We start from the raw sequence: 17,245 nt of genomic DNA on the forward strand, positions 1-17,245 counted from the left end.
AAGTTATTGCTATTGTTTCCTGGTCTGAGACGTAAAGCTATTAATATTATCTCTAAGCTTTCCAGAAATGAAATACTGTAGTCACTTTCTTATGGAGTTCACTAAGATTTCTTTTTTCTATCATGAAAGAGAGGAGATATTCAGTGAGCAGAGAAGAGACTCTCGGACTGACTGTGGCTCCCCTGATCCGAACTGGATCATAGTGATTTAGGATGTCAGTTCCTATCTGATTGTAGGTCTCTTGTACTGTACTCACATCATCATGTGAATACAGTACAATAGATCTGTGATCACGTATTAGGCTACTTTCACACTAGCGTTTTGGCTTTCCGTTTCTGAGATCCGTCATGGGCTCTCAAAAGCGGTCCAAAACGCATCAGTTTTGCCCTAATGCATTCCGAATGGAAAAGGATCCGCTCAGAATGCATCAGTTTGCCTCCGTTCAGTCACCATTTTGCTCTGGAGGCCGACACCAAAATGCTGCCTGCAGCGTTTTTCTGTCCGCGATGTGGTGAAGAGCAAGACGGATCTGTCCTAGCACACAATGTAAGTCAATGGGGATGTAACAGTTTTCTCTGACACAATTTTGAAAACGGATTCGTCCCCCATTGACTTTCAATGGTGTTCATGACGGATCCGTCATGGTTATAGAAGACATAATACAACTGAATCCGTTCATGACGGATGAATGCGGTTGTATTATGGTAACAGAAGTGTTTTTTCTGATCCATGAAGGATCTGCAAAAAACGCTAATGTGAAAGCAACCTAAACCAACTGTAAAACCCTATGATACAGTCAGTTCCTATCCAATCGCGATTCTATTGTACTGTACTCACATGAGGATGTGAGCCTCAATCAGTTAGGAACTCGCTGTATCTAAATTATTATGATTAAGTCAGTTCGGGTCACGGAAGCCGTGGTCGGTCAAGGATTGGTGACCAACATATGGGCCATGTTTTCCACTGTAGTGACTTTGTTATGGGGTTCACTAACATTGCTTTTTTCTATAATAAAAGAGAGGGGATATTCAGTGAGTAGAGAACAGTCTCCCGCGCTGACTGTGGCTCCCCTCATCCGAACTGACCGCATCATAGTGATTTATGATGTCAAATCCTATCTGATTGTGGGTCTCTTGTACTGTACTCACATCATCATGTGAATACAGTACTATAGATCTGTGATCAAGTATGAACTGACTGTAAAACACTATGATACAGCCCGTTCCTATCCAATCACGGAACTATTGTACTGTACTCACATGATGATATGAGCCTCAATCAGTTAGGAACTCACTGTATCATAAATTTTTATGATGCAGTCAGTTCGGGTCACGGGAGACATGATCAGTCCAGGAGTGGCGACCGACATATGGGCCGTGTTTTCTGGGCTGACTTCCCAAATAGAAGCTTTAGGGTTGGCAGATTAGTTTCTATGACAGTTTCATACATCTGAATGAAGTTTGCTAAAGTTTATGCACGTGCTGCAGAAACAACCCCATGCATATGTACAGAACATGTTGTCAGCCACAGAAGTTGCTGCAATAAATCTCATGCAAGCAAATATATCCTCATCCTCCTCCTGCCTCTGGTGTGTGCTATTACTCTTTCTACAAAAAGGCAATTAATGATAAGTCTTAAAGGGGTTGTCCAGGTTAAAGATATTGATGATCTTTCCATAGGATAGGTCATCAATTGCATATTTGTGGAAGTCCGACACCGGGCACCACCACTGATCAGCTGTTACCTACAAACGAAGTTCCAAGAAGTAAACAGTGTACGGAGCGGAACACCAGAGTGCTATACACTGTCTAGTCGCCATTCTCAAATACTGCAGTCCAGCTCCTAATCAAGTGAATGGGAGCTGAACTGCCGTACCTGAGAATGGCCACTACATACTGTAGTGTACAGAGCTGTGGTGTTCCTGCTCAGACTGCAGGTAATAGCTGACATTGGTGCCAAGAGTTGGACCTCCACCGATCTGATACTGATGACATATCCTATGATAGGCTACCATATCTATAACCTGGAAAACCCTTTTAAGGGTGATTTGACACAACTTGTTGCCTTTTGCTTTGGAAAATCACCTCTACAGTTTGTGATGCAGTTTTTGAGCCTGAAGTAGATCCAGCAGGAAGGGAAAGTATAAGTTTTTCTCAAATGGGCCATTCACACAGTGTCTTTTGACAGCAAAATGTGGCACGAGTTCTGCTCTAAAAAGGCACCGGCTGGCCAAGTGATATCTGACTTTGATTGTTTAATGGTCACAACTTCGCCAGGAAATGACAAGGCAACCAGATGAATAGCAACATGGCCTTCTATTGCAAACAATAGCAGGTGGTCTCCACACTGCCATCAGATGGTTTTTGGAGTGGAAGCCATACCAGATTGTGTGTGAACAGCCCCTTACTGTATGTTTCTCATTCCTTTTGAACCTACTCCTGGTTTTGGCTCTAAAAACTGCATTAAAACAGCCACAAACTGCGTAATTTTTTCAAAAAACGCTGAGCCTGAAACCACCCTAAAAGGAGTTTTCCACTACTGCAATTAAAGTCTTTGGAAATGGTACTGTACAGAGAAAAGGTTGAAAGGGCTGATGTCCATCTGTTCTGGTGATCATGGTCTGACCCCCGGCAATGGATGACATCACTTGCTCGGAGGACCGCAGCAAGCGATGTCCAGTTCCATGGATATTCATGGACAGCCACTGTGCTCAAGCTGTTATGGAGTAAAGAGGAATGGGTGGCTCGGGAACCCTGTTCTAATGATTTGTGGGGGTCACAGGGAAAGAACGTAGGTGATAAATGTCCACTGTGAGACAACCTCTTTAACTCATTCAGATACAGAAAAATGAGAGGCCGTGTCCTGCAGTTTACATGGCTAGTTAACATTTATTGCCTAGCTTTTACCTTAGATTTTTTGGATATAGATGACATTTTTTGCTTTTGATAACCCTATCTCTTATTATAAGATATCAACTTTGTAAACTAATAGTGATAGATTTTCATAGCATGAAGTACAGCTTATACAAGTCCGGTCATTGCAATAAGTTGACTTTTATATTTAGTTTTTAACATGCTTTTTGCACAAATTACACTTCTTAGCTTCAACTACTTTTAGGGGTGCCAAGTAACTTCTAAATATGCTCGATTGCAAAAGGAGGATGTTAAATGTGTTTTCTGGGAGTATCTTATTGATGACCTATCCTCTGGTCATGTGATTGGTGGGGGTCCAACACCCGGGACTCCGCCAATCTGGTTTGAAGAGACCTTGGTGCTCCAATGAGTGTTGCAGCCTCTTCCTAGGCCAGTGATGTCACACTCATCGGTCACGTGACCTAGGTGTAGCTCAGTCCCATTTAAGTGAAAGGGCCAGGGCTGCAATACCAAGCACAGCCACTATACAATGTACAGCACTGTGGTTGGTAAGCTGTGAGAAGTTCGTGGAGCACACCGGAGCACCGTGGCCTCTTCAAACAACTGATTGGAGGGGTTGCCAGGTTTTCCAATCTTCACAGATCAGATATCCTGAGAATAGGTCATTGATTTACTACTCCCTTTGATAGCTATACAACTGCTTTTTCATACAAGCGATCATTTCATACTTTACATGTATTTATACCATTTAGAAGTAAATGCATAGCACATCACAAAACAGGGGTCATCAGTATGTATACAGTACATGTATAAAACATATTTTATATGCATAGAAAGACACAAACCTACACAATCTTCTAATATTCCTTCTAATAAAACTTTTGTACCTTTGTTTCCGTACATGCTGTTCAAGCCTGAAGTATCTGCTAGAGAGCGCACAGGGGAGGGCTGGAAGGACTGCCGAGAACCTATCGAAGAAAAGAAACTTGTGTAAGGCCGTGTTCACATCAACATTATGAATTCCGTTATTGCTTTCCGTTATAATATGGTCATAATAGAAAATAACTGAGACGTTCCGTTTTGATCCGTCAGAATAGAGGTCTATGGGCAAGCATAATGGATCTGTCTGGTTTCTGTTATGCAGGAAGGAAAAGTAAGTTCTGTCGAACCCACCTTAATTCTGATATTACAGAACACTTAATCATTTCCAAAAACACACCGTCATTCATGTGGATCTCCTGCCTGTTTTTCTGCACCCGTGTTTTGTGGTCCGCAAATTGCAGATTCGCAAACCACGGATGCCGCTCGTGTGCATTTCGCAATTTGCCAACCATAATGAAAATGCCTATTCTTGTCCCCAAAACAGACAAGAATAGGACAGGTTCTATTTTTTTGTTGTGGGGCCACAGAACGGAGCAACGGATGCGGACAGCACACGGAGTGCTGTCTACATCTTCTGCGGCCCCGTTGAAGTGAATGGGACCACATCCGAGCCGCTTTTTTTTTTTTGTGAAGACCCAACAATGGTCGTGTGAATGAGGCCTTACAGAAACTTAGGACTCATAGGTTTCATCCACAACTGCCATTCATTTCAAAGCACATTTTTGGCCGGACCAGTCAACCATCTAATGTGTATGGGGATGTCCCGATATTTGCCACCTGGGGAGGTAAGGATCAGACTGATGGAGTTGAACATGTCCAGTCCTTTTGTTCTCAGGGAGATAAGCCACCACCATCAGGGGCGTAGCTAAAGGCTCATGGGCCCTGGTCCAAGGGTTCAGCTTGGGCCCCCCCTTCCCTCAGTGTTTTGTGGCTAGGGAAGCACATAGCCTTCATGATGCCCGTGGAGACAGTAGACCCCCCCCCCCCCCCCAACCCTCCCATGCCAAATTCTTGACCTAACCCCTTCCCTCCAGCCAGAGCTATAACTTGACCAGCATGCACTTTCTATAATACTGGTGTCCTCTTATATGGCACAAGGGTATTTGAGCCCCCTCAGGCTCCTGGGCCCGGTAGCGACTGCTACATCTGCACCCCCTATAGCTATGCCCCTGATTACCATAGATGCCTGGCAGTGGCTTTTATGTCCACACTTGGCCAAATGTGAGTATGGGGGAGGGTTAGGAAAGATAGCTGCCGGCCAAATGAGCATTCGGTAGACAGTAATCTTAAATGTAAGTCAAAAAAGTGTATTATCAAGTAAAAACAGACAGAGCCAAATTACATTGAGAACACACATATTGTGTGGCTACATACTGAAGAGCAGCATCACCAGTGAACCATTACTACCTCGCCCAAATAACTCAGCAAAACGTTTGATTCACTTTCATAGAGTAATATAATTACTTGGTTAAAGCACAATTTGACTGTTCTGCCCACTCAGGCTCTTCATCCTGGCTTGTCTTTGAAATTAATATTTTTTTTACTAAAATCTAGCATGGCCTTGCTTATGTAGAGCTTTACAGCTAATGAGTTGCTCTGATTGAACAATTCCAACAAAATACTAGTTCCCCATCGCCCCAATATAATTATTTTGCCAGTAGCTATCAGAGGATTACAGCTATGTGCTTTAAAGATAGCAAAGGGATGATGTGCCCATTCATTTAAAGGGGGTGGTAAAATGTCCATTTAAAGGGGGAGTAGAAAAGTTTCAAACTTATGGAATAATCCTTTACATATATATAGGGATAGGGGCGCATTCACATTTGCATATGGACTGTCAGATCACTTTTTTAACGTATACGGCATCCGTAGTGTGTCTTAAATTGTCTGTTCTTCATCTGCATTTGTTCTATTTTTGCTAAAGGATGAAAATCTTTTTTGCTGTTTTTGCAATGTTGTAGAAATACAACGGCTAAAAAAATAGAGAAAATACACACGTAAACAATACAAACGGGAACATGCATTTTAAAGGGAATATGTCATTTATACGTTTTTCTGCCATTCACAGATAGTGACACATATTCTTCTTTTCTAATCTGTTGGGTTTTTTTTTTAATTCTATTTTCCGAACATGATCATGGTGGCGGCCATCTTGCCTGAGCTGTTAACAGACACCATGGGCCAGAGACACAATGGACAGGAGGGAGAGTTTTCTAGGCATGCTCTGTGACCTGTGCAGGATCGGGAGGGAATAGATAAGCAGTGATATCACCTATTGTGAATGTTGGATCCTGTGTTATTACAGAGGTGATACCTGTCATTGTAATCCTGCCTGTGATGATGATGATAATAAGGTTACTGCATTAGGTGACAGGTATACATCAGTAGAGAGGGTGCGTTTCGGATGGACGGGCCGAAACGCGTCCACTCTACTCATGTATACCTGCTGAAATAAAAGAAGAGTATGATAGAAAGGTGTCAGAACACACAGGACATCACAACGCTGTGGCCTCTTCCTGGGGCGAGTGGCGTCCCGTTCATCGATCACCTGGCCTAGGTGCAGGTCAGTCCCATTCAGGTGAATGGAGCTGAGCTTCAAAACCAAGCACGGTAGCTATCCAGTGGATGGCGCTGTGCGTGGTAAGGTGCGGGGAGGCAGCAGGACTCACTCTTCAAACAGCTGATCGGCACGGGTGCTGGGTGTTGGACCTCTGCCAATCTGATATTGGTGACCAATATCCTACTCCCTGAATACCCCTTTAAGTGTTGAGAACAATTTCGCTCACATTTTGTGTCGTTGCACTTGTGTCATACAAGAAGAGTTGCTTGGTAAGAAAAGGAGCAATGTGTAAATTAGAAATATTAAAAATAGAATACAAGACACAGGGATGGAACATAACGAGAAAGGGCCTTTAAAAAAGAGAAAAGAAGGCTATTTCTGACAATGTTAATATTACCTTTGACATTAAATAGAGAGCCGAACCTTCCAAATGAGTCATTTGCCGGAGCCCAGTCACTCGCATGGTCTTTCATCATGTATCTGTTCTCCACTATAAGAAAAGAACAGCAGATTAGAAAGTAAACTGGAAAGGTGATTTTCAACAAAAATCTCTTGAAGGATATACCTGTATGCCACTTCACAAACTTTTTCATTCTTTCAATGCAACTAAAATGAAAACTGAAGCAACTTCACAACAAGTCTTGATTAAAATTGGTTAATCGGAGGCCATTGTGGTACCAAAAGAGGTATAATACAGAGTGGGCTCAGCATGCATGTGGAACCTGCATTCCCTGAATTTAATGGAGGTCAGTACGGCACCAGCGGAGGTGATATTTAATATAGGTTCCTGACCTAAAGAGATCACCTTGACGCTGGTGGACAGGCACAAATAATTTTGTACAAAATGTATTTGCCAAGAATCTCACAATTATAATGTAGCATTAGCATTAGTACATTTTCTATAGTGAGTATGGCACTATTGTATTTACTTGATTATTTGTGTTTGCAGAGTGCTATAGCATTGTGTTTGTTTTTGCTTTTGTGCTTCCAGCCATGGCGATGTGCACCTGCGTACTGGGATGTTTTGACTAACCCCCATTTCTTTCTTTGTAGTTAAAATTTTCCTCCCATTTTGTTTCTTGAGCTTCTATGCTGACTATACATCTCCATGGTAACAGACAACAAACAAGCTTGGTGTAGTCTGATCCTGAAGTCTTTTTGTCTATCCTGCCGTCTATTTCTGGTTAGCCTTCCAATAGTACATTAGCACAAAGTAGGGGACAAATGGCAGACAGTATGAGGTTGCAAAACTGCAGGATTACACCACCCTGAATTTGTTGTCTGTTACCATGGAATTGCATAGACTGCAAAGGAGCTGCAGGATCAAAACAATTGGAAATTTATCATTACAGCCGATTGAAAAGTTGCTTAATTTTTCATTTGTCATTTTGTGACAATTAAAAAAAATGATTGTGAAGAAGAACATAGCCTTTGAGCTGTTTGCCATGTTGCTGTGAGATAAGGTCACAAACTGTATAAAGTTAGAGCACAAGTAAAATTACATAATAGTGTACATTATATAATAGTGAAAAGAACAAACATTCAGTTCAGATGAGTTTTTTTTACATAACATAAGTGCAGGTTTAAAAATAGATTTTCTGCATGGATTTTCAGGCTGATTTCCCTGCATTTTTCCTAACTAAATCCACATGTGTTACTTCAGATTTAGTTGCAAATTTTGATTTGGGTTTGCGCTGATCTCACCCTTTGCCAAAATCGGCAGAAACAAATGACAAGCTACAAGTTTCAAAAACCGCACAGCAGATCAATTTCCGCATGGAAATACTATGCAAAGTATATTTGAGATTTGACAAACTTCATTCACTTTGCCGGTACTGTATTAGGGTCCATTCACATGTCCGCAAAATGGGTCCGCATACGTTCTGCAATTTTTCGGAACAGGTGCGGACCCATTCATTTTCAATGGGACCGGAATGTGCTGTCCGCATTCGCATTTGCGGATCTGCACTTCCGTTCCGCAAAAAAATAGAACATGTTCTATTCTTGTCTGCAATTGCGGACAGGAAAAGGCATTTTCTATGAGAGTGCCGTCCGCAAAATGCAGAACGCATATTGCCGGTGTCCGTGTTTTGCCGATCCGCAAAACACATACGGACATGTGAATGGACCCTAATGCTGTGTTTTTTACAACACAAAAATTTGCATGGAAAAAAAACACCTAATCCACAATGTGTGCAGTTAGCCCTTGGATTAGGAAGACCTAGCTTGTCTCCCGTCCGCTCTCATACCTACATAATTTTAATGTACTACGTCCTTTTTATATAATCATTACACAGTTTTATATATATACAGTTTACTTCTGAAATGTTATTTATATGTATATTCCATATTCTCTGTTTTAATCCCACTACTTTCTCAGATCCTGCCGCCTCCAACTGAAAAACATTCTACATGTCTGCTCCTTCCGCAACTGTGAGTCAACAAAAAGTTTAGTGCAAGTCCTCACCATGACCTGCCTAAACTGCTGCTACATCCTTCACTGTGGCCTCCCATCTAACACTCTTGCTCCCTTGCAAGCCATCATCAGCTCTGCTACCAGGTTAATCTACCTCTCTCCTCGTTTCTCCTCCGTATCTTCCCTCTACCAACCCTTTCACTGGCTCCTCATAGCCATGCAAATCCACTTCAACATACTAACAATAGCATCCAAGGCCATCCACAACCTGTCCCCTCCTTACATTTCTGACCTACTCCCTATCCCCACACATAATCTCTGATCCTCCCAGGAACACCTCCTTTGCTCTTTTATAGAGATGAATGAATCGATTCTAAATCGGATTTGAGGTGAATCAGAATCTGAATTTTTGGTGATTTGATTTGAGAAGGGAGAGAAAGGAGAAAACAATTAACATACAAAAAAAAGTGAGAGACAAGAGCGGAAAAAAGTCCTAAGAGACCTCAGAGTGTTGTACACAGATTTCCAAGCCAATTGAAACACTTTCGATATGGTTCTAATCAATTCGGACCCAAATCAAATTGGTCAATCATTTCAGCCAAATCGAATTTTGAGCGATTCGCTCATCTCTACTCTCCTCTTGTCTGCTCCTCACACAATTTTCTCCAATATTTTTCCTGTACATCCTCCACACTTGGGAAATGCTACCACAGAACATTAGACTCCCCCCCCCCCTCTCATCTGAACCTTCAAAAGCAACCTGAAACCCTAACCCCTGCAGGAAAGCCGACAACCTACAATAACCCTGCTGCCACCAAACACCAGCTTCTACCCTTCCCTCATAAACTGTAAGCCTTTAAAGACAAGGTCCTCTCCCTCTTTCTTCCAGTGTGTCACTCAGTTAATTCATGTTTATTGTACCGGTTTTAATATTATGTATGTAAACCTGTTTTAAGAATGGATCTTTTAAATTAATAATAGCCTGATCCGCACGACTCTATAAATATGGATACATATATCCCTAGTATTACCTTTTCTCCTATGCCTGTTCTTCAAGTTCTACAATGTAGCTCTTAAAAATACGTAGATGTAACTGGAAAAATCGATGAATCAACAGAGTCCCCATTGCCAATGTTTTTTTAATTTTTCATTGCTTGTCACTTTTGAATAATTTATTTTACTAGCTATATAGTAATCTCTCATATGTATACAAAGGCAATGAAATTTACTCGCTGAGACGTCCTACCACCATCCGCCATGGATATACACTATGCATGAGGTTTTGTATAATATTTAGTTCTTTTACCCCAGCATTTTAGAAGAAGTGATAGCTGTAACTGTTTCTGTCCTGGAACCATGAACACGGCCATTGAGGGGTGGAGAGCTCATAAAATATTTAACTCTTTCATTCCGGATGGCTAAGCTTACATACAATCCAAGGATGAGGATATTGGTTGCAGGCAGATTTCCAATTTGTTGATTAGACTTTTCCTTTGCATGGTCTAAATTTTAACCTTAACTATATTAGATATGCTTTGTTCGGGTGAATGATACGCTGCCTGCATTGAGCACGCTTCATGAAGCTGATCATGACCTTACTGCTTGGAATATTATTTAAAGTTCGACTCTCTGATAGGAAATGTCTCCTACGCTGAGATCAAATGTGTTTCTATCAATAGAGCGGACGCTTTCATGACAGGGCTGAACAGCAGGTGTTCTGGGAGCGAGATCAATGGTACTAATGCCTTGATGACAGCCCTGTGTTCTCTTACCTGCTGTGCCACCACCATGATCATTCGGATGAATGCTAATGCTTATACAACACATATATTGAATCAGAAGATGCTCTGCTATCAATGATTGCAATGCCAGAAGACTATTCGAGTGAAAAGACATGGGATGGGAATGCTGTGGATTTTCCTTGCAGATTTGCACATGGAAAATCCATGGCAGAATTAAGTAGCAGGAAAGAGTTTAACAAATTAAATCATCACTGAAAGCCAAAATAAAAGGACTAATTGAGGGACTAGGCAAATATTGTGTTACAGTGGTGGCCCAAGGCCACTGCTGGTCTGCTCACCTATCCCAGCTCCCGAACCCACCTCCCGCTGCCTCCTTCTTCCTGGCAGGCCTGGCCACCGGGCTTACTTTGCTTCTCCATACAGGCTGTGGCCTGCATACCAGCAAAGCTTTGCCTCCTCAGCCTGTAAGGCACACGCAAGTGCTCCTAGTAAAAGGCCAGCGCACATCCACCCTGATCTTACCAGCCAATGACTGACAACCCTAGGGTACCTAAGATGCCTTCCCCCTTGGGAAGGTTCTTGAGCAATTGGTTCCATAGTTTGCTAAGTTCCTGCAATGGTGTACTGTTTCTGTTGTCTACCTATGTACTGACTTTCTGCCCGTTTACTGGATTCTGAATCTCTGCTGTCTGACCTGAATTGTGCCTGACCTCCGTATTGACCCTTTGCTGCCTGCTCTGACCTCAGACTATTCACCATTTAGCCTGTACTCCACCTGCCCTGACCTCGGCCTTGGAGTCTCTGACCCCCATGGGTCAGCTGTCAATCATACAGAGACTACTCCAGGATGTAGCAGCTTGGTGGTTCCCCTGCAGAAAAGTCCAGATCCCTATACAGGGGTTGAAAAGTGGAAAACTGAAAAATTCCAGGATAAAGCCCTTAGGATTGTCACAAAATAAAATCTGTTGGTTGACACAGTTGTGCCACACCCACTGCCATAGCACATTGGCATGGGAGAGTCAAAGCATTGCTGTAGTAAGGATATGCATGTGTGTAAATGAGCAACATAGATGGTTGTCCTAATAATTATTCATGAGAAAACCACAGCCTCAAACAGGTAGTCCGACACAATTCAATTTTGTATATGTAGAGCAGAATGTGTTAAATGTGCCATAAAATATAAGCATTACTCTCCTCATAATCCACTGCTATTGCTGTCCCAACCATTACTGGGTGCGTACTTCTGTGACCTGTCAGTGATTGGAATCTCCGACATTTCCTGCATGTCAGGACCAGAAAGTGGAGACCAGCAGAGAACAGCAGTGGCAAGGGATCCTATCTCACATATAAAAATGTAATCCCACTGGACAATCACATTATAACGAACCTATCGTGACTGTTTTTTTTATCTATTGCACCCCAACCCCTCACCAAACCATTCACCCTGAATCGCTGCCTTTATTATTGAAATTTGGAGGGTTTTTTTGGGGTTTTTTTTGTGTATGGATCGAATTAAAAGAGGCCACAGTCCGGGTCTTTTTTTCTACAGTTGTGTTAATAATTTACAGTATAAGTTGACAACTGGGTGGTCTCCACTTCCCAGTGTTAAAGGGACCACTGGAGCCAGTCTGATGCCGCCTCCACACTGGACCATTTCAGAGTTGCTAATGCCCCTTTGACACTGGATTGTGGAGACCACCCAGTTGTCAGCATAATTATTGGAGGAAAAAGTAATGGGGCCGATTGCAAATAAATAAGAGAGATGGAGCTATATTTTTTATACAGAGCTCCAAATTCTCTGCGTTGGGGTGGCGTTTATTAAGACTGACATTGATAAAGCTAAGCTTATGCCTCTTAAGAAATCTGGACAGCCATAAAGACAGAAAATGAAACCTATGACTGTTATGAGCTGGCATAAATTTGTACTAAAATTTGCACCAGCACAGATACATGCGCCATAGTTTCTGGTGTGTTCATACCCAAAAAACTCCCTCAAAACATTTAATACATTCACCCATAGAGTTAAAAGATACAATTCTTGCTGCATACTATTGAACTCAATATTGAACCAAAATGCAATAAGCTCTTAGGCTCCCTCTAGTGCTGACCGGCGGCAGCTAGAATTTTATCTTTTAATTCTATGTCTATGCAGTTGATTTGAAGGTCTGTATCAGATAAAACGTAGCATCAACCAAGTTCATAGATTTAAAAAAAGAGAATCAGCATAGAATTTGCCATTTTGCCAAATCCAGAAGTAACTCCTAAGAAATTACAAAATATATATTTCTCCCATTTTTGGTTAAAAAAATGCACATACATTATGAAAAAACAGCTGCTTGATTAGGATAGGTAATCGATATCAGATCGGCGGGGTGTAACTCATGGCGACCCCGGCGATCGGCGTACGAGTGCTGCTTCCGCTTTAAAATTATTAGACCACTGCCAATCTGATACTGATAACCTATTCTGAAGAATACAAGATAAAAAAGAGAAATGACATTAAAAATATGTGCCATTTTTTTTACAATGCAATATAATAACTGAAGAGATTGAAAACTATCTAGAGATTGAAAAGTCCATTCAACAAAACACCCAGCAGAAAGTTTTTGAACCTCTTGAAACTTGCAAACTTAAATTTACTGTAAATCACCTTGATTGTCTAAGTTAATGACCCTTATTTCTCAAAAATAATATTATTATCTCTAGCACAAGACTCATTTCATTTTCAGCCTGCACGAAGGAGAAAAGTGAAAAAAATAAATGTTATTACACTAAAAGTTTCTACATCCACATGAACTTAGAAAAGCAATTAAGCTCCTCTGCATGGCACCTATTTTCTGCGCAACATCCTGGGAAATAAAGGATAGCAGATTATTGTGACTAGTCCTCATAGAGAGGAAATATTCCCTCCAAATAGAATGATTAAATCAGTTGGGACTCACTGAAAGACTTATTTGTAGGTGAATTGGCCACTGTAATTAAATTGTTATTGTAGTACTTTAGTGTTTTTAATAATTTATTATGTCCTATAAAGAGTCCAGGTTCTTAGGACATATATAAAATAACAAAGTATAGTACACTTCAGTACTGGAGATTGGTAATTATTCTTCACTATTGATGTGTCCCACTGCAGGGTTTCTTGTACTGTACTCTATGCACTGTATGTCCCACAGGTTATGTATTGGGAGAGAAGCAAGTCCCTAGTTACTGTTGCTAGGTAGGGCTGGTACCACCACTTCCTCTACAGGAGGAGCTGTGGGTGAACTAGTAGCTAGGAGCACGGCTGAGCAAGGAAATCCTTTATCCTGAGGATTACAAAGCCATCAAGTGGCAGCATACGTGCCAACCCTTAAAGGTTCACAAATTTTTGCAAAAGGTTTGATATATTGTAGAAACATATCACCAAGTTTAGACTGGTGGGAGTCTGGGAGCTGAGACCCCCAAGATCCCTAGAACAAAGGGATTGAAAGGCATGCATAGTTCACTCTCTCTCTGCTAGCTTCAGCGGATGGAATCAAGACAGGCACATAGACTTCTATTGAGCCCAGCTCATGTAGTTCTCTTCCCTCATTCCAGAGATCGGTGAGGGTCTCAGTGCTTAGACTCCAACCAATCTAAACTTTCAATAATGTCTCTGAAACACATCTAAAGTTTTGTGAAAAAATAGTGACAGTTTAAGGGAAAGAGCTCCTGGATTCCACAGAAGGTTAAGTGGCCATAAAGGAAGTAGTGCAAAACACCTGGCAAAGATTGTAAACACATTTACATTGGGGCTACAGACCTCCCTGCATGTGGTGGGAGAAAATAAACTTCCAGCACCCCATCATAGTAAAAGAACAGACTGGCTGCATGCGTACATACATTGAATGAAGTGGCAGGAAACTGTACTCAACATTTTCCTAGGTTTTCAGAAAGAATTATGGAACAGACACATAGAGAGAAAACTCTTTGCAAGGTTAGAGATGTAGTCATGATATTAAGCATCTGCACACTATAGGATTGTGTAGTAAGGTATTTAGTGGTTATCTCCTTATAATTTTTTTTTAAGTAGTTGCTTAGTGGTACCAGGTACCTGGCCACAGCTTTGATGACTGTTAATTACTTTACTCTGTATGTTATCTTTTGTATATATGTTTAATCCTAGTTTAGTAACCTTTTTATACACTTAAGCCATGTTAAGCCTATTTATTCCCCAATCTCAGGATTCATGGTAATACAGGGATATATTCTTATTATGACTATGTACATAAAAGGGCCTTATACATTGTCCGATGATTGGGAACATTAATAGGAATATTTGTTTGTCCAACCATTGGCCTAAGCTTCCCACCATTTAAAAGCTGGTTGGCCAGTAATCATGTTTTATGAAGGCATAGAAATGCTTGCTGGTTGACAGAAGATCTTCCCGTTAAACAAATAATCATGTTAAAGATCGTTCATCCCTCTGAGAATTTCGATCAGCCTGTGTAAAGGTTGTTTAAACGAGCACAGAAGTACCTGTTTTATCATCGATCTGCACTCATAAACAGCCCGAAATCGAGTGGTCTACAAGCACCCATAGCCAGTGAATACAAATGTTACTTAATAAAAAGTATGATAATGACTTATAAATCACTGTCACAAGATCTGAAAGCAGAATGAGAAATGCCAACAAAAGTGAAAATAAAACAGCAGAGCTGCTTATGAGAACAAAAAAGACTTCAACCGTTATCAACGCTACAAAATACATACAAGAGTGTGAGCGGTGGCGTAGGGAAGCACCACTGGTCTTCTTCTAGATTAGTTTATATAGTTCAGCATCATTTACAGATCTGTCTTACCATTCTTTTCAACCAAATTCCGGTTAGCTTCCATTTTAAAGTATTTGTCCAAGTTCTTCTTGCCAGCTGTAAGCAGCTCTTCTCTTAAGACACCCATTGCTTGGGTCAGCTTTTCTGCCTCCAGTGTCACAGTATAAGTAGGCAGTGGGGGGATTGGAGGGGCGTTTCTAATACACATTTGGAACTCCTGTGAAAAAACATGAATATGTCATAGATTTTCAGTTCAATACCATCCACTAAATTAGGGATTTTATTTTAAAAAAATCGACATTCACTGATCTTCATAGCTTGTCTACGTATAAACTGCAGTTTGTCTGGGAATAAAAAACTTTTCATGGATGCATCCACTTTGATAGTGCTTACCTATGTCCTGCTGTCTGGCTCCCGCATGTCCATCTTCTGGTCCTCAACTTGTTTACTCCCTCCACAAGAGATATGTCACTGCTGAATTCAGAGCAGTTGACCTGGCCTATGCCTGGGAGGAAATAAAAAAGCTCCCTACTGGAAGATGGACATGTGGGAGCCATAGAGCACGACCTGAGTGGCAAGGAACAGGTAAGCACTTCCAGGGAAGTGTTATCAGTGATGGATAGCATTCTATGTGTAAGTATATATACAGAGATAGATGTCAGTCACTGATAGCTGTACACGACGGAGGTGTTATCAGTGATTGATACCATCCTCTGTGTAAGTGTGTTAACAGAGATAGCTGTCAGTCACTGATAACTGTACACCAGGGATATTTTATAAATGATTGATAGCATTCTCTGTGTTAGTGTGTATAACGAGATAGATGTCAGTCACTGATAGTTGTACATGGGGAGGTGTTATCAGTGATTGATAAAATTATCTGTGTAAGTGTGTATACAGAGATATCTGTCAGTCACTGATAACTACACTGGGAGATGCTATCAGTTATTGATGGCATTCTCTGTGTAAATGTGTATACACAGATAGCTGTCAGTCACTGATAGCTGTACACAGGGGAGGTGTTATCAGTGATTTATAGCATTCTCGGTGTAAGTGTGTATACAGAGATAGATGTCATTCACTGATAGCTGTACACCAGAGAGATTTTATCAGTGATTGGTAGCATTCTTTGTGTAAGTGTCTGTCACCGATAAGGGGTCTGGAGAGTGGGACCCACAAATATAGGACATTGGTGGCCTATCCTGAGGATGGACTATCAATATCCCAAACCTGAAAAACACCTTCCCCAAGGACTGCATATTAATTTTGAAAACAAACATTTATGGAGGTTTTCTAGGGCTTTGGTATTGATGGCCTATATAGCAGATTATTGAAGGTCCGACTCTCTGTATCCTCACCTATTTGCTGATCGAAAGGGCCGCAATGCTCTGGCAAGTATTACGTCACCTTCATTGTTTACCAGACAGAGCTCCATACATTTTTGAAGAGGTCATGCCTGGTACTGCAGCTCACTGCTGCCTCACTTGAATTGGGACTAAGCTGCATGCCAGGCACAGGCAGTGCAAAATGCATTGAGCTGTGCCTGTTAAATGATGAAGGGGACAAGACCTGCTGATTAATGGAAGTGTCAGGAGTTGGTACCTCAGTGATCTAATATTGAATCCTAAGACTAGGCCATCAATATCAAAGTTCCCTTAATGATAAGTCCAAAGGGCAAATCCACAGTATTTAACTACAATTTTGTTTTGCTGCTGTAGATGTCTGCAGATACTCTGTGGATTTTATTTACTAACCTGTCCTGTGTGCATGTACCCTAAAAACGTATTAGATAGAAGACAATTCCCTTAAAGGGATAACAAAACTCTCAAGATAGGTCATCGATATCTAATCAGTAGGGGTTTGAAGATGCCTCGGTGATAAGGTGAGCACTGAAGCCTCCTCACGTCATACCAAGCCAGCGCCAAAAATTGTATAGCGGCTGTGCTTGGTATTGCAACTCAGGCCCATTTACTTAAAAGGGA

General features: G+C 41.4%; 1 protein-coding gene across 2 annotated transcripts in view; it reads right to left on the bottom strand.

Annotated features, from left to right (window-relative positions):
- Positions 1-17,245, bottom strand: part of TRIM29 (tripartite motif containing 29) — a 72,278-nt gene that overhangs the window by 18,340 nt on the left and 36,693 nt on the right. For both annotated transcript variants that reach the window (XM_040425119.1, XM_040425109.1), the window contains exons 4-6: positions 15,294-15,480; positions 6,713-6,805; positions 3,761-3,841 (exon numbers count right to left, since the gene is read on the bottom strand). In XM_040425119.1, coding sequence (XP_040281053.1) covers positions 3,761-3,841; positions 6,713-6,805; positions 15,294-15,480 — 361 coding nt within the window. The remainder of the gene's footprint in view (positions 1-3,760; positions 3,842-6,712; positions 6,806-15,293; positions 15,481-17,245) is intronic.

The sequence above is a fragment of the Bufo bufo genome, chromosome 1 (assembly GCF_905171765.1).
Source record: "Bufo bufo chromosome 1, aBufBuf1.1, whole genome shotgun sequence".
Taxonomy (NCBI): Eukaryota; Metazoa; Chordata; class Amphibia; order Anura; family Bufonidae; genus Bufo; species Bufo bufo.